This window comes from Balaenoptera musculus, chromosome 3 (assembly GCF_009873245.2).
Source record: "Balaenoptera musculus isolate JJ_BM4_2016_0621 chromosome 3, mBalMus1.pri.v3, whole genome shotgun sequence".
NCBI lineage: Eukaryota > Metazoa > Chordata > Mammalia > Artiodactyla > Balaenopteridae > Balaenoptera > Balaenoptera musculus.
In genome coordinates, this window is record NC_045787.1 from 41,518,736 (window position 1) to 41,540,268 (window position 21,533).

A 21,533-nucleotide genomic window follows, 5' to 3' on the forward strand; every position below is an offset into this window, starting at 1 on the left:
TGTCTTTGTAGGTCCTTTTCTTCTCTTGTGTTTCCCACTTAGAGAAGTTCCTTTCGCATTTGTTGTAGAGCTGGTTTGGTGGTGCTGAATTCTCTTAGCTTTTGCTTGTCTGCAAAGCTTTTGATTTCTCCATCAAATCTAAATGAGATCCTTGCCGGGTAGAGTAATCTTGGTTGTAGGTTCTTCCCTTTCATCACTTTAAGTATATCATGCCACTCCCTTCTGGCTTGCAGAGTTTCTGCTGAGAAATCAGCTGTTAACCTTATGGGAGTTCCCTTGTATGTTATTTGTCGTTTTTCCCTTGCTGCTTTCAATAATTTTTCTTTGTCTTTAATTTTTGCCACTTTGATTACTATGTGTCTCGGCGTGTTTCTCCTTGGGTTTATTCTGTATGGGACTCTCTGCGCTTCCTGGACTTGGGTGGCTATTTCCTTTCCCATGTTAGGGAAGTTTTCGACTATAATCTCTTCAAATATTTTCTCTGGTCCTTTCTCTCTCTCTTCTCCTTCTGGGACCCCTATAATGCGAATGTTGTTGCGTTTAATGTTGTCCCAGAGGTCTCTTAGGCTGTCTTCATTTCTTTTCATTCTTTTTTCTTTAGTCTGTTCTGCAGCAGTGAATTCCACCATTCTGTCTTCCAGGTCACTTATCCGTTCTTCTGCCTCAGTTATTCTGCTATTGATTCCTTCTAGTGTAGTTTTCATTTCAGTTATTGTATTGGTGATCTCTGTTTGTTTGTTCTTTAATTCTTCTAGGTCTTTGTTAATCATTTCTTGCATCTTCTCAATCTTTGCCTCCATTCTTATTCCGAGGTCCTGGATCATCTTCACTATCATTATTCTGAATTCTTTTTCTGGAAGGTTGCCTATCTCCACTTCATTTAGTTGTTTTTCTGGGGTTTTTTCTTGTTCCTTCATCTGGTGCATAGCCCTCTGCCTTTTCATCTTCTCTATCTTTCTGTAACTGTGGTTTTTGGTCCACAGGCTGCAGGATCGTAGTTTTTCTTGCTTCTGTTGTCTGCCCTCTAGCAGATGTTACTTTAATCAAGTAATCAAAGTTACTGTCACCAATCCAGTAATGTTGACCAATGGACTGAGACCAAAAAAAAACAAAAAAAATCACTTGTGCCAAAAATACATAACCTGAATCTGATGATTCTTCATGATTACACAAACCTAAACTGAGAAGCATTCTACAAAATAACTAGCCTATAGTATTCAAAAATGTCAGTGTCTTGAGAGTCACAGAAGAACTGAGAAACTGTTCCAGATTAAAGAAGAACAAAGCAATATTACAGCTAGGTTCAATGCATGATCCTAGTTTGGCTCCATAGAGTGGTGGGGGAGAAGGGAGGGCAAAAGACATTATTGGGAAAGTAGATGAAATTTTAATATGGACTGTCGATTAGATAATATCAGTGTATCTACATTAATTTCCCTCTTTTAATACTTGTACTGTGGTTGTATGGGTGTGTATGTTTGTGTATATGTATATACATAAATATAGAGAGAGAGAATGTTGTAGCACATGGGGCAAAATACAAATAATTGGTGAATCTGAATAAAGGTATATGGGAGCTCTTTATCCTATTCTTGCAATTTTTCTGTAAATTTGAAATTATATGAAATGTTAATACCATAAAAGAACAAAAAAAGGTGGAGAGTATTCTAGATTAAAGAAGACTAAGAGACCTGACAACTAAATGTAATAAATGATCCTTGGCTGGATCCTGAAACCAAAAGTAGTAGTAGTAGTATCCTGGCTCCGAACGTAGTAGTGGTGGTGGTGGTGGTGTTGGTAGTCGTGGTAGTAGTGGTAGTAGTCTATAAAGGACATTATTGGATCAGTTGGGGAAATTTTAATATGGACTATATATTAGATGATGTATTATTGTTAAATTTTTATGATCTCATAATATTGTGGCTATGCAGGAGAAGGTGCTTGTTCTTAAAAGATACATGTTTAATTGGGTCCCATTGGTTTATTTTTGCTTTTATTTCTTTTGTCTTGGGAGACTGATCTAAAAAAAATATTGCCACAATTTATGTCAGAATGTTTTGCCTTTGTTCTCTTCTACGAGTTTTATGGTGTCATGTCTTATATTCAAGTCTTTAAACCATTTTGAGTTTATTTTTGTATATGGTGTAAGGAGTGTTGTTATTTCATTGATTTAATTGCAGTCATCCAGCTTTCCCAACACCACTTGCTGAAGAAACTGTCTTTTCTCTATTGTATATTCTTGCCTCCTTTGACATAAATTAATTGACCATAGGTGTGTTGGTTTATTTCTGGGCTCTCTGTTCTGTTCCATTGTTTATCCTCATTTTTTAAATGGGGAGACTGAAGCTTAAAAACTCTAGGTGACTTGATCAATGTCACACAACTAACTGAAGACTGAATTCAAACCCAGGCAGTCTTGACTCCAGAACCCACATTCAGCCACTATACCATTTTGTTTAGTAAAACACAGTGAATATATTTGTTATCAGCAAGTGAATGACAGTTGTTTTTCCAGTGGTGATCAGTGTAAAGGTAAGGAGACCAATAAGCTGACAAAGTTGGATCTGTGAAAATGTTAACCTCTCCTCAGTTTATAGAGTCTGAATTTAAAGGGAGCAAATTTAAAGAAAGCAAATGGTATTTTTCATGGTGAGGGAAGGGTATTCTTATCAGGAGAAAGCATGGAAGAAAGTTTGAAGATATGTTTTCTTCAAGATTATGTCTAATGGAGTATACTGTTTTCTCTGCTTGAAATACCTCTTTTCAGCTCTTCATTCTGGCCCATCCAGAGATTACATGAGTCTTACGTGGCCAACTAAACCTAAATAGACCTAAATAGGAGTCTTTCCTTCCTCTGTAGTGCTATAATACATTTAGGTATTCAAAAAGTAGCAAGTACTGAGGGTGCAAAAATGAATAAAATATGGATTCTGTGTTAAGGGAATCACTTATTTTTATGTACCATTTGTTTGCCTGTTACTTAAAGGTTTGAATTTGTTTTTACTTTTTAAATATAGTTTCTACTAAGATATAAGCTTCCACAGTGATTACTGTCTACTTATTATACCTGTCACATATTGTAAATGCAGTTTCCTTTTAAGAATTCAAGCTAAATTTAAGAAATGGCAGAATTTGAAAACGTTCAATTTTAATTGTAACATATATATATAACTTTTCTGTTGGTAGGTTGTTCCAGTTTTGGTGCATCTCCTGTCTGCTATCAGCAGTGTTAGGCTTTACATTCCTAAAGACCTTCGACCACTGGACAATAGACAGAGTGTTTTAAAATCAATACAGGTATACACGTTAATTTTATAAATTAAATATAAATTTTATGTAAATATAAATAGGGTTTATAACAAGGCAGCTGATTTGCTTTTAAATATATTGCTTTCTTTCAGAAAACCTATAAACACTACCAATAGTGGCAGTCATTTTTAACAAAGATAGTGGCAGCAGATCTATATGTAGACTGTCCTCTCTTTGAATCTAGCAACAAAGTCAGGCTAAAGGAGGGCTCACAGAGGAAAACATGGCCACTATTGTATGTTAAATATGTTTTGCTTTATTCGTTATGAATGAAAATAACTATAGAGTGTATTTAAAGTTTTATGTATAAAATCATGTGCCAGGACTTTTAACTACTTTATAGTATAGTTAATACATGGATGAAATAGTTTTATTTTCAATAGGAAAAAATAAGATTTTGTAGAAAATTTTATTTTCTGGTAGGAAAATAAAAAGGCACTTTGTTAGTTGGTTTAGTTGGTTAGTCAATAAATATTTGAAAAGGATTTACTATGTAGTGAAGGCTATGTACTAAAATCTGAGAAAGCAGGATGCTTTCAGTGTACAGTAGGAATTTTTAAGCTGTGGTCCATGGGTGGGCTTCTTGAAATGAATAATTCTCTTGACAGTTTTATAAAAAGTTTTTGTGGGTAACTCCCCCCCCCCCTTTTTTATTTCTAACTGGCCAAATCCTATCTTACCTTTAAGCCCTATCCAAGACCCTGAAAGTCTCCCAGTAGGATACCAGCCTATAGTGACCTATCTCTTCCCTGAACTCACATGTTCATTATATTTAATAGTCAAATCATGTTACAAAAAGTTTAGTGATGGGGATCTGGACCCTTTGAAAGTTTATATCTTTCAGCTCAGTAGTGCCCTCCCTAGGAATCAGCCCCAAAGAAGTAATCAGAATATTGAAAACATTTACACTTGAGATGTTCAATACAGGATTATTTATAATGGCAAGAAGTTACAACAACCTAAATACACAATGATGGGCTTTATCAGTAAATTGTGCTGCATACAGAACTACTAAACTTTAAATATTAGAATTATTAATAAATTATAATACATGTCTGTACATAGAAAAAACATAAAAGGAAGTATTTAGTTTAGTCTTAACTAATTTTGTATGTAAGATGAAAAATGAATTTTAAATATTTTGTTTCAGGAAGTTCAGAAACGTTTTCCTGATGGTGTTCCCTTATTAGATCCTATTGATGACATGGGCATTCAAGATCAAGGACTGAAAAAAGTCATCCAGAAAGTAGAGGCTTTTGAGCATCGAATGTATTCTCATCCACTTCACAATGATCCAAATTTGGAAACTGTGTATACGCTTTGTGAAAAAAAAGCACAGGTACGGCAGAAACTCTTTTATCATAGAATTCTAAGTATTTCACTATATAAGTGAGTATATATTTTTCATTTTCTTTTCCTGTTGGTTTCATCAGCTAAGCAGGAAAATGTCTAGCTATCTTTTAAGTAAACTATCAACTCTTACCAGTAAAAAAAAGTTGATCACTTTAATTGAGATGCCATTCACATAGCATAGCCTCCCCCCGCTTTTAATGCATACAATTCAGTGGTTTTTAGTATATTCACAGATATCTGCAACTATAACCACTGTCTAATTCCAGAACATTCTCATCACCCCAAAAAGAAGCCTCATACCAATTAGCAGTCACTCCCCCTTTCCCTACCCTCCAGCCACTGGCAACTACAAATCTCCTTTCTGCCTCTATGGATTTGCCTATTCTGGAGATTTCATATTAAAAAAATCATACAATATGTGGCCTCTGTGTTTGCCTTCTTCCACTTAGCTAATATCTTCAAGATTCATCCATGATGTAGCATGAATTTGTATTTTATTCTTTTTTATGGCCAAAAAATATTCCATTGTATATATATACCACATTCTGTTTAACCACTCATCAGTTGATGAACATTTGGAGTTTTTCCACTTTTTGGCTATTATGAATAATGCTGATATGAACATTTATGTACACATTTTTGTGTGGACATATCTTTTCATTTCCCCTGGGTGGAATTGGCGTAGAAATGCAGGTCAGTGAGTAACTCTGTGTTTAACTCTATGTTTAACTTTTTGAGAAACTGCCAAACTGTGTTCCAAAGTGGCTGCACCATTTTACCTTCTCACCAGCAATATATTAAAGTTCCAGTTTCTCCACATCTTCACCAATATTTGTTTCGTCTGTATTTTTAATTATAGCCATCCTAGTGGTATGAAGTAGTAGTTCACCTTTTTAGGATAACTAGCTATATTCTCTAACCAGTAAAAGCATTCTTACAGCCATTCTGAATAATGAATTTAGAAAAAGCTTTTTGAAATGAACACATTTCTTTCCACTGTCCACTTCTCTTCAATAGAATCTTTTGTATCTACAAATGTCACTTCCTCCTTGAAGTTTATAACTCCTTGCTATTATGCTTTTTCAGCTTTTATCACATGCTGCTTTTATCATGTTTGTCTTCTTGTCTCACAAACTAGATTTTAAGCTCCTTAGGCTCAGGTGTTTCATTTTAGCTTATTTGTACTCTTCCATATTTCCCATAATGATCTGTTTTTATAAAGTAGATGCCTAGTATTTATTGAATAAATAATATAAGTAGAAACTTCTTGGCTTAATAGAGTAATGTGTTCAGTTCATAGTTTTACAGCACTGCCCCTTTCTAGCTTTTTGTGTACTAACATGATGTGGCCCTGTGCCATGTTGGGCACAGCAGGTGTGTTCTCAGTGAACATGTAGCACACCACGCTGTGGCCCACCATGAAGGTTTCTTCTCAAGATGAGGAAACTGAGACACAAAAAGCTTGAGTATACTCAGTTGTCATCCTGGCCTCATCTATCACCGGGACCATTGCAGCAGCTCCCTCCCTGCTTCCAGTTACTCCGTACCTGACCACCAGAATCATCCTTAACAGTTTCAACACAGGAACAGAAAGACTTGAGTTTGGTTGAGTGGTGACTGGAAAGTATCCACGGAGAAGGTGGTTTGAAGCCACAGAGAAAGGCATTATCTGAGCCACTCAAATATAACAAAAAGGCCCTAGTGTCTGGTTGAAAGACTGGCTAAATAAACTTGTTATGAAGACTGCAATACATGGAAAAAATGCTTATGCAGGAACATTAAATTTAAAAAGTAGGACCTGAAATCATTGTGGACTATGATTACAATTTAGCAAAAGTAAAAATGCACACCAGAAAAGACTGAAAGGAAAACCTTAAGTGGTTGTGTTTGGGCAGTGAGATTATAGTAGGTAATCCTACTCCCACCCACCCCCCATTGTCTGTAATGTGCTTATATTGCATTTCTTAATGAAAGAAAACTACAAAGAGTTAACAACTTAGGGGGAAAAAAACAAGTCTTTTTTTTTTTAAATGACCTCCTGACCTCCTAGCGACTGCAGGATAAATTTGACATTCCTTAGCCCTGCCTAGGAAGCCTTCAAAATCTGACCCCTCAACTGTCAACATTTTAAGTGCTCATACCCTCTGATTCAGCTTTCCCAACTTCTCGGACTGAAACTACAAAGTGAGGCAGTACAAGGATGTTCTTGTAGCATTGTTTGAAAAAGCAAATGAATGTAAACAACCTCAGTGTTCATCAGTAGAAAATTAGATACATGAATTATGCATATCCACACAGTGGGTATCAACATGGCCATTAAAAAAAATGAGGTAAATTTTTTTTTTTTTTTTAATTATTTTTGGCTGTGTTGGGTCTTCATTTCTGTGCGAGGGCTTTCTCTAGTTGCGGCGAGTGGGGGCCACTCTTCGTCGCGGTGCGCGGGCCTCTCACTATCTCGGCCTCTCTTGTTGCGGAGCACAGGCTCCAGACACGCAGGCTCAGTAGTTGTGGCTCACGGGCCCAGTTGCTCCGCAGCATGTGGGATCTTCCCAGACCAGGGCTCGAACCCGTGTGCCCTGCATTGGCAGGCAGATTCTCAACCACTGCGCCACCAGGGAAGCCCAAGGTAAATTTATATGTACTTTTTGGAAAAGAAATCCTAATTGTATTGAGTGGAAAAGGAAGCTGACCTCACTTCTGTGGGAAGAGCCCCTGTACCTGTGTATTTATTCATTTACAGACATGGATATCTGTGTTCTTTTAAAGTATGTAGAAAAAGATCTAGAACAGCATTATCCAGTAGAAATATAATACAAGCCACTTAATGTAATTTTAAATTCTGTAGTAGCCACTTTAAAAAAATAGTGAAAAGAAACAGGTGAAATTAATTTTAATAAGATTTTTATTTAGCTCAATATGTCCAAAATATATTTCAACATGTAATCAGTATAAAAATTACTATGGTAAAAATTTTAAATAGTAGACTGTCTTCTACCAGCCTAAAGCTTTATATGCCTCTGGATACTTAGCACAGTCTTCTATGCTAATACAGGTGCATCTTCAATTAAAGGAATTTTAGAAGACAAATTTTTTTTTTTCTGATAGGCCTGATAAATCATGCTAGGTAGTATAGAGTTGTCTAACATATAAAGCATTTCTTCTTATCCTCCTAGCATTATGACAATATATCTGTTCATAGCAATGTAAATAATTGCTAGGAGTTTAGTCTGATAGCCTGGGTTTGAATCCCATCTTTTATCACTCACTAGCTCTGTGATCTTGACCAGTATCTTGATCTTGGTAATCTCTGTCTGCCTCAGTTTTCTCATCTGTAAAATGCACATTTAATATTAGTTACCTACTTTATATGATTGCTGTAAGAATTAAAAGAATGTAAAGCACTTGAAGAAACAGGATTTATAGTTAGCTGTCAACAAATATCAGTTACTGACCACCATCATTGCCTTCAACATTTCTGCTCCTCAGTTGGAGCTTAATAAATCATCTGCAAAATTCCAAAGTCTTTTGAATTTCTACTTCTGAATCCCTAAACTTTTCTGTCCGTGTTTTTCTGAACTTCAAGCCTCCACTTCAGGATCACAGTGTTTTCTTGCTCTTGTACTGTCATCCTCTGTCACAGTTGAAAAGTATGCAGTATTTACTGATTAATGGAATTTTAAAACTCATCTACCCTATAGGATGACCTCAAAATAACATTTTCCTTTTAGGCATTCATCTCTGTCTGTAGAATAAAGACCTATTCTCTTTGCTAAATCCATTTCCAGCTTAGGCAGATTTGTTATACAATTTGAGGGCAAAGAGAAGCAACACTTCTCAGGGCATCGTAAGGGAAATATAAGTAGTTGAGAGATAAGATTCATATACTCTCATCTTCTTTCCTTATTCTCTGAGTTACCCCCTCATTCCCTAAGGATGAAAAGCTGGAGTTGGTGTCATTGCTACCTCAGATACATCATTCCTCTTGTGTAATATCCTGGGACAGTAAGAAACTCCTGTGTTCTCCTCCATGTCCCCCGGCCCCCAATATAATATTTTTTGTTTCATTTCGTGACTAAACACCATTTCATTTTGTTTACCTTATTACTGAACTTCTTTTGTACTTTTATATGCCTTAGATTGCAATAGACATTAAATCCGCAAAGCGAGAACTAAAGAAAGCAAGAACTGTCCTACAAATGGATGAGCTCAAATGTCGCAAACGTGTTTTAAGGAGGTTGGGATTTGCTACGTCTTCTGATGTCATAGAGATGAAAGGACGAGTGGCTTGTGAAATAAGCAGGTAAAACCTGGTTCTAGAAAACTGATTCTAAAATGGGATACTGTATTTAAAATGAGGGCTATTAATCTTTTGGAAAAAGAGCTATATTAAAAATATAAAGTTGTACAGTGCCTTCCATATTAAAATACAGGTTCTGATCATGAAGTTGAGAAATTAGAAAGGGAGAATAAAAATCTTTTGAATCCTACTAATTAACACAGACACCATTAGTACTTTTGTATGTTTCCTTTTTCTTTATTTTAATGCATTGTGGACTTTTTACATAATTGTAACCTTAGTTTATATATGGTTTTTGTGTACTTTTAATTATTTTTACAATTATGAACATTTTCCCCCCTTGAAACTTAGTCTAATAATCATTATCCTTTTTTATGTAAAGTTTTGGTCTAACAGTAGGGTATTAGAGTATAGCATATTATAGGCCACAGCTTGAAATCAGATACAAACTTTTGTAAATTGGATATAAGCTGTTGTCTATTTTGGTAATCTTTTACCAGATTACGAATGATCTTAAAACTAAATGAGTTAAAACAGAAGTGATTTCATTCTCTCTGATTGTTTCTATGGGTCCAAAATGCTGGAAGGGCTCTTTAAGATGTTCTGGCTCAGGGTCCCACTTGACTGCCATCATCTTGAAGATACTTATTTTGCCATAGTCATGACTATTATTCTTGATGAGTCCATAAAAGACATCTTGAAACAGTTTTTATGTTCTCACCAAGGCCCTAATGGATGGGGCCAGAGAATTACAAGCCTTGTAGATGGTTTTGTATATTCCTGATGAAGACTTATTCATATTGTTCTTATTGATCATCTGGTTCAGATATGAATTCAGATATCGGCAGGGGCCAAGATTCTGTGGCAAACAGGACAGTTCTAGGCCACCAGAAGGGGGCAGCGACTACCCAGCCCCAATTAATTATTACAGAATAATGTGATATCAGAGTATTCAACTTAGAAAAGTCAAAAATCCAGATTTTTTTTTTTTTTGGTGAAATCTCTTGATTTTTAAATGTTCACAGACTAATTCAAAATTATTTTTTTAAGTCCCTGTGCAAGTGAAATAAAATGTTTCTTCATGTTAGATTTGGCCTACAGGCTTGTAGTTTTCCTTTAAGCTGTGATAAAATTAAGCTTTCCTACTTTGTACTTAAAGAAACCTAGGCACTATAAGGTTAATCATTTACCCAGGATTAAATTTAGACTATAACACCAATCTACTGATTTGAATGCCAAAATTAATGTTATTGGAATTATTTCTTTATGATGTTATGTAGTATTGATATTTAATAGTTAATATAGAAATTAATTTCTGTTAGATATCTACAGCTAGTTTTAGTCTTAGAAGAAAGAATATTTAGAGAGATAGTGATAACAATATCGCATATCGAAGTACGTTACCTTTCCCCCAAAATTTGCCTCTCCCTCTGGTCTGTCTTGCTGAATAAGACCCAGCCACTAAAGGCAAAAACTGGGGAGTCGTCCTAGATTCCTCCTCTTCCTTCTAGCTCTCTTCTCACATCTTCATGATTGTTTTCTCCTACCTCTGTGCTGTTTTAACTATTCCCACTGACTAAGGTGCATCCTGTTAATAAGTCTCTACAACCCATCCTTTATACCCTTGCTTTCAGAATAGTCTTTCCATAAATCCTACCATGTCATTGTTTGGTAAAAGTCTCTCAGTGATTCTGTATTGCTTTCAGAATAAATTCCATAATTTAGTGTATTCTTGACTTTCCCTTTCTATCCTGTCTCTTGCCACATTTCACACATGGTGTTTCTTTTATTTAACATGACCTTTTCCTTGCTCCCTGTTCCTGCATAATTTTTTTTTAAGATCTTCTGAAACTTGCTTTGAGTTTCTTCAGTTTGATTTTAGGCTCCTCAACTTTTTTTTGCATAATTGCCTATATAAATCTCTATTAAATTGCTGTCCTGTGATTATTATCTTTCTTATCTGCCTCCTGCATTAGACTATAGAAGTAGTCTCGCCTTATTTGTATTTTTGTCCTTTTGTCTTGACTTAACTCTCAGTTTACTATTAGGAACCCATGTTTAGTTTTTGACGTTATTTTTGAGTAGTTATTACTGTTTATAAACATTGATAGTTCATGACTTTATTCTTTTTTAGAAATCTTATGAAAAATAGGAAATTTGCCCTTTTTTCCTTTTTTTTTTTTTTTTTTTTTTAAAGAGTAACACCCTTATAGTTACTGGATGGATCCATTAAACCCTTTTATAACTGTAAGATACTCTATGGAACCTTGATTATAGAATTCTAGAGACACAATCACTGTAGTCTTTTTTCAGCTTTCGTTGAACACAGTTGAGAATTCAGAATTTTTCATTTGTCATCCACATGGCAAAGAGAAAAATAACAGAAAAAGATGTTTTTGCAATTATTACGCAAATCAGAAAATTAACACAAAGAGACAAAAAGCACTCGAGGCAAAGTGATGATGGTGAAATTGATCATATAAGCAAAATCTCAGACCCTAGGTAAATTCTCACACTCAAGAGTCAGTGAGTGAATAATAATATTTCTAAGAACAAGAAGAAAAATTTAAGATTTTTATAACTTTACTCTCCTTTCTGGTCAACATAAAGGACTTAGTTATGTAATGTTTTGTGATAAGAACTTGGGCCATCCCATTTTGCTAAAACGGACTTGTGACTTTATCTTTCATCTTTTGTATTTGTGGCTAAATTTTCCTTGATACAATTCTTAGTTGGTCAAATACTGAAGATAGTTGTAAATACAAGGAAATTGATAAAAAAACAGATGACGAAGAGATGAAAATAATTCTAATCTTTATAATATAAATCTATTATTTTTATAATATAAACATAAAAATAAACAAATGGGACCTAATTAAACTTTAAAAAGCTTTTGAACAGCAAAGGAAACCATAAGCAAAATGAAAAGACAACCCACAGAATGGGAGAAGATATTTGCAAACAGTTCCACCAACAAGGGATTAATCCCCAAAATACACAAACAGCTCAATAACAAAAAAAACAAGCAACCCAGTCAAATGGGCAGAAGATCTAAATAGACTTTTCTCCAAAGAATACATACAGATGGCAAAAAGCACATCAATAGATGCTCAACATCACTAATTATTAGAGGAATGCAAATCAAAAGTACAATGAGGTATAACCTCTCACTGGCCAGAATGGCCATCGTCAAAAAGTCTACAAACAAATTCTGGAGAGGGTGTAGAAAAAAGCGAACCCTCCTACACTGTTGCTGGGAATGTAAATTGGTACAGCCACTATGGAGAACAGTATGGAAGTTCCTTAAACTAAAGATAGAGGGACTTCCCTGGTGGTCCAGTGGTAAAGAATCTGCCTTACAATGCAGGGGACGTGGGTTCAATCCTGGTCAGAGAACTAAGATCCCACATGCCGCGGGGCAACTAAGCCCAAGGGCCACAACTGCTGAGCTTGCGCACCTCAACTAGAGAGCCTGCGTGCTGCAAACTACAGAGCCCATGTGGTCTGGAACCCGCGCGCCCCAGCTACAGAGCCCACGCGCCCTGGAGCATGCACGACACAACTAGAGGGAGAAAACCCGCACACCACAACTAGAGAGAAGCCCACACGCCGCAACGAAGACCTGATGCAGCCAAAAATAAATAAAATAAATAATAAAATAAATCTCAAAAAGAAAAAAAAAAACTAAAAATAGAGCTACCATATGATTCAGCAGTCTCACTCCTGGGCATATATCATACTCCAAAAAGATACAGGCACCCCAGTGTTCATTGCAGCACTATTTACAATAGCCAAGACATGGAATCAGCCTAAATGTCCATCTACAAATGAATGGATAAAGAAGATAAGGTACATATATACAATGGAATATTACTCAGCCATAAAAAAAGAATGAAATAATGCCATTTGCAGCAACATGGATGGACCTAGAGATTATCATACTAAGTGAACTAAGACAGAGGAGGACAAATACCATATGATATCTCTTACACCACGTGGAATCTAAAAAACGATACAAATGAACTTATTTACAAAACTGAAACAGACTCACAGACTTTGAAAACAAACATATGGTTACCAAAGGGGAAAGGTGGGCTGGGGGGTAAGGGCAGATATATTAGGAGGTTGGAATTAACATACAGATACTACTATATATAAAATAGATAATCAACAAGGACCTACTGTATAACACAGGGAACTCTACTCAATACTCTGTAATAACCTATATGTGAAAAGAATCTGAAAAAGAATAGATATATGTATTGATATATGTATAACTAAATTACTTTGCTGCACACTTGAAACTAACACAATGTTGTAAATCAACAATACTCCAATATAAAATAAAAAATTTTTTTTAATCTGAATGTGAAAATGTACAATTATGGAGCAAAGAAGATGGCCTTTCTCTCTTCAGTGAAATTATGACTTGTCATAGTCTTTTAAAATACTGTATTTAGATGATGCAAAAGAAGAACCAAAAGTAAGGGTAAGCTAGAACCTAAAAGAGATGTATTTAAAATCTGGAGTCAGTAATATGTTTTGACAATGCAAGTGCAAGAAGAAACAGAAAATGATAAGCTAGTACCTATTATAGATATGTTTGAAATCTGAAATTGTATTTACTAGATGGATATACTCCAGATTCATAGATAACAGTCTTGATGAGCAGCAATTTATAACATTCTCAACACTAGGAAACTGTGAATAAAATGTGTATCTGCTATGGGTACATTCTAATTAAGATTTCTATAAAGTTGTTTTTCATTGTCTATTTTTTTAATTATTTGTAAAATAATTGAATTGAGTTGAAAACCATTTAAAAGGTCCTTGGACCTAGGTAATAAATGCTAATGACTAATTTTTCTAGTATTCTGAGAGTTAAGAAATGATTCTTTATTTCAATGAATATCTGCATTTTGGTATTTGCTAGAATGGGCTCTTTATAGGAAACACCCATTTCACGTTTATTATTCATATATTGGTAAATATAAAGACCTGCCATTTCCTTAGTTAAAAATCTTTGTCACTCCTCACTGACTAGTCCTCATGTTCAAATAACATATTTTATTTAAAACTATATCTTAAGGATGTGTGAGTACATGTGTGTGTTTTTATATTCTGACATTTGGAGTTTACTCCCTATTTTTTGTTTGTTTGTTCGTTCATGGTGGTATAGTGCTGATGAGCTCCTTCTAACTGAGATGATGTTTAATGGCCTTTTCAATGACCTATCTGCAGAACAGGCAACGGCACTACTAAGCTGCTTTGTGTTTCAAGAGAATGTGAGTTAATAGATTTAGCACATCTTATTTGTTAATTTACATGTCTTATAATTTAATATTATGGGTATTTTAATTTCTAAAATATGCCTGCATATTTATATATTATAGGTAATGTTATTAGAAAGCAATGTAACTATAACCCAAATTTAGTAAGAGAGAAGTAATTAAATGTATATTATCAGAAAAGAAAGTAAACTAGAATTTTATTTATAGACAATCATCATTAATCAGATTCCAAGTTAAAAATTTGTTCTATAACCCAGTGCATTATTTGAAGGTCTAGCTTAGTCAGACAGTCTAGAAGGAAAAAGAAAAGGTAAAATTAGGCAAAACTAGTAAAAATGAAAAGGGAGTGAGGTTGAATTAATATTCCTCCTCTCAATTTTGGAGAATAACTGTGAGGCAGCTGATTGTACTAGAGGCTGAAGTCTTAGTTTTCATTGGCAAGATTTGAGATAATGGCCATACGATTCTCATCACTGGCTTGGCAGTAATTTTTTCATGTGAGTAGTTAGTTGACTTTCACCAGCTCTTAAGAAATCAAAAAATGAAATGCCGGATGGACCAGAAGGACACTAATCATCGTTTACTTTATTGCAAAAGCCAGTATGATTTATTTTAAAAAGTAAAATGCATGTTTCACATTTCAAATTCAAAACTTTATTCATTGTGTATAAAATTGACAAAATAAGAGTAAGACAAGCACATTTACCTTCTAAAAATAATGTTGCTATTATATAAATTTTTAGAGAACCTTTTACCATATACACTTAGTTTAACTTTTAAAAAAGTAAATTGTGTAAGACAAATTTGTTTTGCAGTTCTGCTGTCGATCTGTTTATCCATTAACTATTTCCTTATTTATTAATCAGATCAAATACATAACTTCTTGGAGGAGGTAGGTATTTTCTCTCAGCTCTCTGATTACAGATCAGAATTACAACTGCAGTGGCAATGATTACAAATAGGACAGTGACCCAAAAATGATTTATGCTCTCGTAAGAATGCCTGCTGTGCACCCATGAAGTAATTTAATTTGCATGTGAGGAATGCATTTCTTTACAAAATATTATGTTTGGCTGTTGTTTTCCTTAGGTTCAAAATTTTATTACATTAATTTCCAAGATAATTGTTTAGAATGTTTGTCCAGTTTTCTTTGAACAGATATAAGGTTAAGAGATTATTTGGGGATTGGTGATCTTCTGCCTGTGTCAAACTTTGTCATATGGCTAATTTCTTATACTGTGCTTTTTTTTAATGTGGCAGTAAAAAAAATCCTGTCTTCTGAGAGGCCATGTATGTTACCTCTTCACCGGAGTTGGGGCTAGCCAAAACACAACTCTTAAATCTTGGGGCAAGATGTCACTAAATGTAGTTAAGATTTGTTCAGTGAAGCCCCGCTATGTTATATGTAGTGTCATCAATTCTTGTGGTGGTGCCTTTCAACATCAAAATGGATAATTGTACTGAAAGTACCGTGGAATTCTGTTGATACTTTGAAAGTATGTTTTCTAGCCAGAAAGGAAGGTAAAATAGGAAGATACTTGTCATAAATGCTGATAACTTCTGTTTTAAAACGTGTTGTTTCTAATACTGTGCCCCCTTATTTTTTATATCATTAGAAGTAATTTAAAGATTACACAGTGTTTATAATATAAATATCAAGTATCTTACAAATATTTATTAAGCACCCACTGTGCAATGCAGATACCTAGACACTAGAAAGACAGCAGAAATTTTTGCTTTCATGATACTTTCATGTATGCTAGTTGATGAAGATAAACAATAAAGAAATAAAATACACACATTATGACAAAAGGTGATGAGGGTTTTGGAGAAAAGTGAAGCAGAGGAGGCAGATAGAAATTGTTGTGAGGGCTGGGGTTACTGTTTTAAGTAAGGTGATTAGAAAAGGCCTCACTGATAGAGTGCCATTTTGTACTGAGACCTAAAGGAGAGATAGGGAGCAAACTGCACTCACCTGGTAGGAGAATATTGGTAAAATGACACGTAGCTTACTTACATCAGGACCAGTGCCTTCTACTTACAGTGACCAGGAGAGGGGAAGAGATCAGTAACTGTTGATTGTGAATGGACACAATGTCAAAGACATTTAAATCTTGTGTACTTTTCACTAAACTGAGATGTGGAGTTCATTCATGATACAAATCAAAACCAAGTCCTATATAAATACTGATGCTCAAAATAAAGGCAGATCTATTACAACTAACCTATAGTTGCTTTTTTAAAATTTACCTATAATTACTTTAAATTCTGTCTCACACATATATACATACATATCTACATACATACCTTTCTTGTAATAATTTTATTTTTGTATAGTAAGTCTATCTTTGTCAAAATTTGTTCCTTAATAATAACTTTATTCTAATCACAAGTCTATAGGTTTTGAGGACCTTACTCTCTTTGACAGCATAAGAAACTAACACAGAATTCAAGCAGCTTGTCCAAGTTTATTTGACTAGTTAGTAATAGACCTGAAACTCTTATTATTCTAATTGAGAAATTGATAGACTTTCCACTAGTGGGAAGACAATAATAAGAATACTGAAACTCATCTAAACTTTTAAATATTTTAAAAGTGGTTAGAGAGCTAGAAATATCTGGGTAAAACTAAAATTGAGGACATTATTTCTAATGTTCTTTCTCCAAGATTTTTAGTTTCCACAGAGTGAGAGTTGCCTAGAAGCCAAACTGTTTCAAAAATCAAAGTATGATACAACAGTTTATAAATGTTGATGTAACTAAACTACTATGCATGTTTACAATATTTTCTCTTCTTCAGTTCCATTTATGGTCACAGAAAATAGCTAGTTTAGCACACTTTGCAAATTTAGCAGTGTAATATTTTCCTCTGAAATATAAGAGAATAGTATAATTCAGGATGAGAGGAGTGGTAATTTTGCTTACACAAACTAAGTTGATTAGAAACTAAATGCTAATGACTGAGGTCTTATAATTTGAAATTAATGGATATCATGAAAGCTTTGTTTTGTTTATAAAAGCAGATAGTATACACTGCATTTTAAACTTGGGTTTTACATACAATCTTCCTTTTCTTTTATAGTCTAGTGAGATGCCCAAATTAACAGAGCAATTAGCAGGACCACTTCGTCAAATGCAGGTAAGATTTTTTTGAACTACAAATTTTATGAATAGTATGTTGTGAAATAAACATTTGTGACAGTCTAATCATAATATTTATTATTCCACAGAGACAGCTTCCTTCAGGATTAAATATATCATTTGATGTTAATCTTGTCATTTACTGCTGTTTTGATAACATCATTTATAATTTTTATTTTAAAAATCAAACATTCTCCCTCACCAGAATGTTAAGTTATATAGAGTTGCTGTGAGTACAGATTTAACATTGCATAGTGTAGATAGGCTATACCAGCAATTCAGTGTCTGCATCGTTTTCCTTGGTGTTAAGAATAGCATCTTGATAGATTTAGCTAGCTTAATTTTTTATACATTTTTCCATCTCAGTTTACAACAAATTTTAAAATCAGGTTTTAAAATCTGTTTTAGCCTAAGAAATGATTTATTTCTGGATCCTCAAAGCCACAGTAGTTTATAGTAATGAATTGGTCTCTTTTATTATTTTTCTTAGGAAGAATGGTTTTATCTGTCTTTTCAACATTAGACAAGGAAAGATGAACTATAAGACACTGCAAGAGAGGAATGAAAAGTGAATCATAAAAGAAGGCCCCTTTAATGGAACATTTAACATTCCTTAATATTACTAAGAAATTTAAACTTCCAGAATCAGGGAAGTCTCAATAGGCCTAGGAGTTTTTGACCTTCTCGATTACCAAGGAGAAAAGAATGAAATCTAACTTCCTATTGTAAGGAAAAGGAAATATTAAGATTTACATTTTTTACTCAGCAGTGGAACAGGCACTGTGGCTACTTAGAAGCAGAGTATCCAAATTGCAGGCTTATTACCTAGGAAGAAAAAGGAACCTTGTAGAATACTGACTTTGGAAACCTAAAGAAAAAGTGATATGGGAGATCTTAAGTAAGAAATTTTAAGTATATCTTTTATCTTCAAAGGAATGTGCTAAAAGAATTGCAAAAGTTTCAGCAGAAGCCAAATTGGAAATTGATGAGGAGACTTACCTAAGCTCATTTAAACCTCACTTAATGGATGTAGTATATACCTGGGCAACTGGAGCTACATTTGCCCATATCTGCAAAATGACAGATGTCTTTGAAGGTATGGTTAAATTTTGTACACGTACATTTCTTTCTGATATAAGAAATATACTTAGGATGGCATTGATTTACTAAACAAGAATAATATATTATTTTTAATTTTTGATAATAAAAGGAAATCTGCCTATGTAAATCAAAAATATTCTCCACGAATCCTTTAAGCTCAGTCTGCTCATTATAACAGTTTATGATCCTGTGCCAGAGTCTCTGCAATCACAGATAAGGCTTATTTATGTGGGTATTTTTACTTTTGGTTTTATTCTCTTAGTAATAACCTAATGGCTTGCTATGCAATTCCACCAAAAAATAGCAGAGCTAAAAATGCTGTCCATCATTGCATTTCTAAAAGCAATCAGAACTGTTACTCAACTGAAGAAAAATTTTAAATGAAGAAGTAAAGGTAAAGGGAATATATAAGGAGTAATTATAAGTGAATTACAAGAAGCAAATAATAAGCACAATATTTAAAGAAAACCATATTTAGAAATGCTGTATTCATTGCAAAAAGATTGGCTTAACGCAGATTGTATATATTTATAATGGTGGATTGTGTTACACACCGATTGTGTGTATACTATGCTTTTTACCCGATATTATTAAAGACTAATAGATTACTGAGTTTATGAATCTCTGCAACAGAATCAACTATGAGCCTTTACTTCACTACATTGAATTTTTTTTTTTTTAATTTTTTTTTAAAATTTATTTATTTATGGCTGTGTTAGGTCTTCGTTTCTTTGCGAGGGCTTTCTCCAGTTGTGGCAAGCGGGGGCCACTCTTCATCGCGGTGTGTGGGCCTCTCAACTATCACGGCCTCTCCTGCTGCAGAGCACAGGCTCCAGACGCGCAGGCTCAGTAATTGTGGCTCACGGGCCCAGTTGCTCCGCAGCATGTGGGATCTTCCCAGACCAGGGCTCGAACCCGTGTCCCCTGCATTGGCAGGCAGACTCTCAACCACTGCGCCACCAGGGAAGCCCCACTACATTGAATTTTAATGGGTTTTAAGGTTTTAAATATTATAGTTTATAGTATATTATTTTTTAATTATGGTGTGCTGTTCTGGTCCTTTCCCTAAAGTTTATTTCTAAGCCTCCATTAAATGGTCATTAGTGTTATGGTCCCAGAATCTTTTTCTGAATACTGTATTCTGTTACCAGGGTGGTCATTATTTATTAGGTAACTACTGTGTGCCAGGAGTTATGCTAATAAGCATTTTATATAATTTAGATCTAATCACCAAAGTAGCACATCAGAGTAGATATTATTTGCACTTTGTGCAAGGAAGGAAACTGATTTTTAAAAGGTAAATAATTTGGTCAAGGTCATGGAGGTGTATGTACTACATGATGGCACTATGATTTGAATTCTGGCCTCTGTGACTACAAGCACATGATAGTTGATAACTTCATCTAAGAACCATAATACCTTATCTTTGAGTTTTGGACCACCTAGAGACTTCTTAAAGACTACCTAAAATTATACCATCTCTATCCACTGAAAATTCATGCTTGTAGGAATGGTAATAAGGTCTATAATAATTGATGGTGGGTAGCTACTGTTGAGGCTGTGAGAAGAGGGAAGCATGACATCCTCATCTCACCTGTGAACATTGCTTAACACGCAGAAACCCAGATAGATGTATGACAGCTTGTGTGTTTCAGAGACACAAAGGCAATCAAGTACAGCATCACCACTCTTCAGTCTAACTTCTTTTTGGAACATAAGGATGAAACTAATCACTGTTCTGTGCCTAAATTCTATGACTTGTTAATGTAATAGCTCATATTTGTATATCTGCTTCTCTGAGAAGGCAAACACAATGGCATAAAACAATAGTGGTGTACTGTTTGTTTTGTTTTGTTTGTTTAAGAAAAATGAAGGGACAATAGGCCTAGAAATATAGGAAGCCTTATAAAATTACCTTTGTGGATTATTTTTCTATGTACTTAAATGAAAAAGTTACCACAGTATGGCAGATAAATCCTAAACTGCTAAATTGAAGACAGTCTGTATTTTTTTTAATTAATTAATTAATTTATTTATGTTTGGCTGGGTTGGGTCTTCATTGCTGCACACGGGCTTTCTTCAGTTGCAGCGAGTGGGGGCTACTCTTCGTTGCGGTGTGCAGGCTTCTCATTGCGGTGGCTTCTCGTTGCAGAGAACGGGCTCTAGGCACACAGGCTTCAGTAGTTGTGGCTCACGTGCTCTAGAGCGCAGGCCCAGTAGTTGTGGCACACGGGCTTAATTGCTCTGCTGCATGTGGGATCTTCCCGGACCAGGGCTCGAACGCGTGTCCCCTGAATTGGCAGGCGGATTCTTAACCACTGCGCCACCAGGGAGGTCCTGACAGTTTGTATTTCTGCCACCTATGAGTTGATGTTTTCCGCAACATACTAGCAATTCCTGAAATCTATTTCAGTTCCTGAAATCTAATTCCTGAAATCTATTTCAATTCCTTGAGGCTATTTCAGTGTCACAGTTTGCTGAGAAATCTAAGATTAAAAATTGAGGGATTCAGTTTATGACTTGAAATTGAGTCTAACATCAACACAGTTTTCATGATACCATTATATCAGCTATACCTTTTCTTTCTAAAACTGGGATAGCTCATAAAAGCAAATTATGTAATTAAACAGCAAAAAAATAACTGAGAACCTTGATTTACTTAGGATATTTTTTTCTCTAGCATACCATGTCTCCCCGCCACAACGTTTTTTTTTTTCCTTTTTTTCTTTTTACTATGTTGTTTAGTGCGTCCATTTCAGAATTGCCATTCTCTCCTCATCTTGTTACTGTACATGCTTTATATAATTGGAAAAATACTATAATCAAAGCTCTAGCCCATAGTATAGTGTGTCTTTATTTTTACAGGCAGAAAATGACTGCATTGGAACTTTTTAATGTGCTCTGGTCAAGTGTCTGATCATGTCATGTCATGAGCCTCAGGAGTAGTTTTAAGTATTTTTCAAACATTAGCTGGAGCTAGTTAACATTGTAATGATTAACACCATATGTTTGGGGGATGTCTGATGTAAGAGAAGAGTTTA

The 21,533-nt window shown here is 34.7% G+C and overlaps 1 protein-coding gene across 1 annotated transcript in view; it reads left to right on the top strand.

Moving 5' to 3' along the window:
* MTREX (Mtr4 exosome RNA helicase) overlaps positions 1–21,533 on the top strand; it is a 137,796-nt gene that overhangs the window by 106,237 nt on the left and 10,026 nt on the right. Inside the window, exons 20-25 of the mRNA XM_036849062.1 lie at positions 3,187–3,297; positions 4,460–4,648; positions 8,799–8,962; positions 14,139–14,244; positions 17,333–17,389; positions 18,325–18,487. Coding sequence (XP_036704957.1) covers positions 3,187–3,297; positions 4,460–4,648; positions 8,799–8,962; positions 14,139–14,244; positions 17,333–17,389; positions 18,325–18,487 — 790 coding nt within the window. The remainder of the gene's footprint in view (positions 1–3,186; positions 3,298–4,459; positions 4,649–8,798; positions 8,963–14,138; positions 14,245–17,332; positions 17,390–18,324; positions 18,488–21,533) is intronic.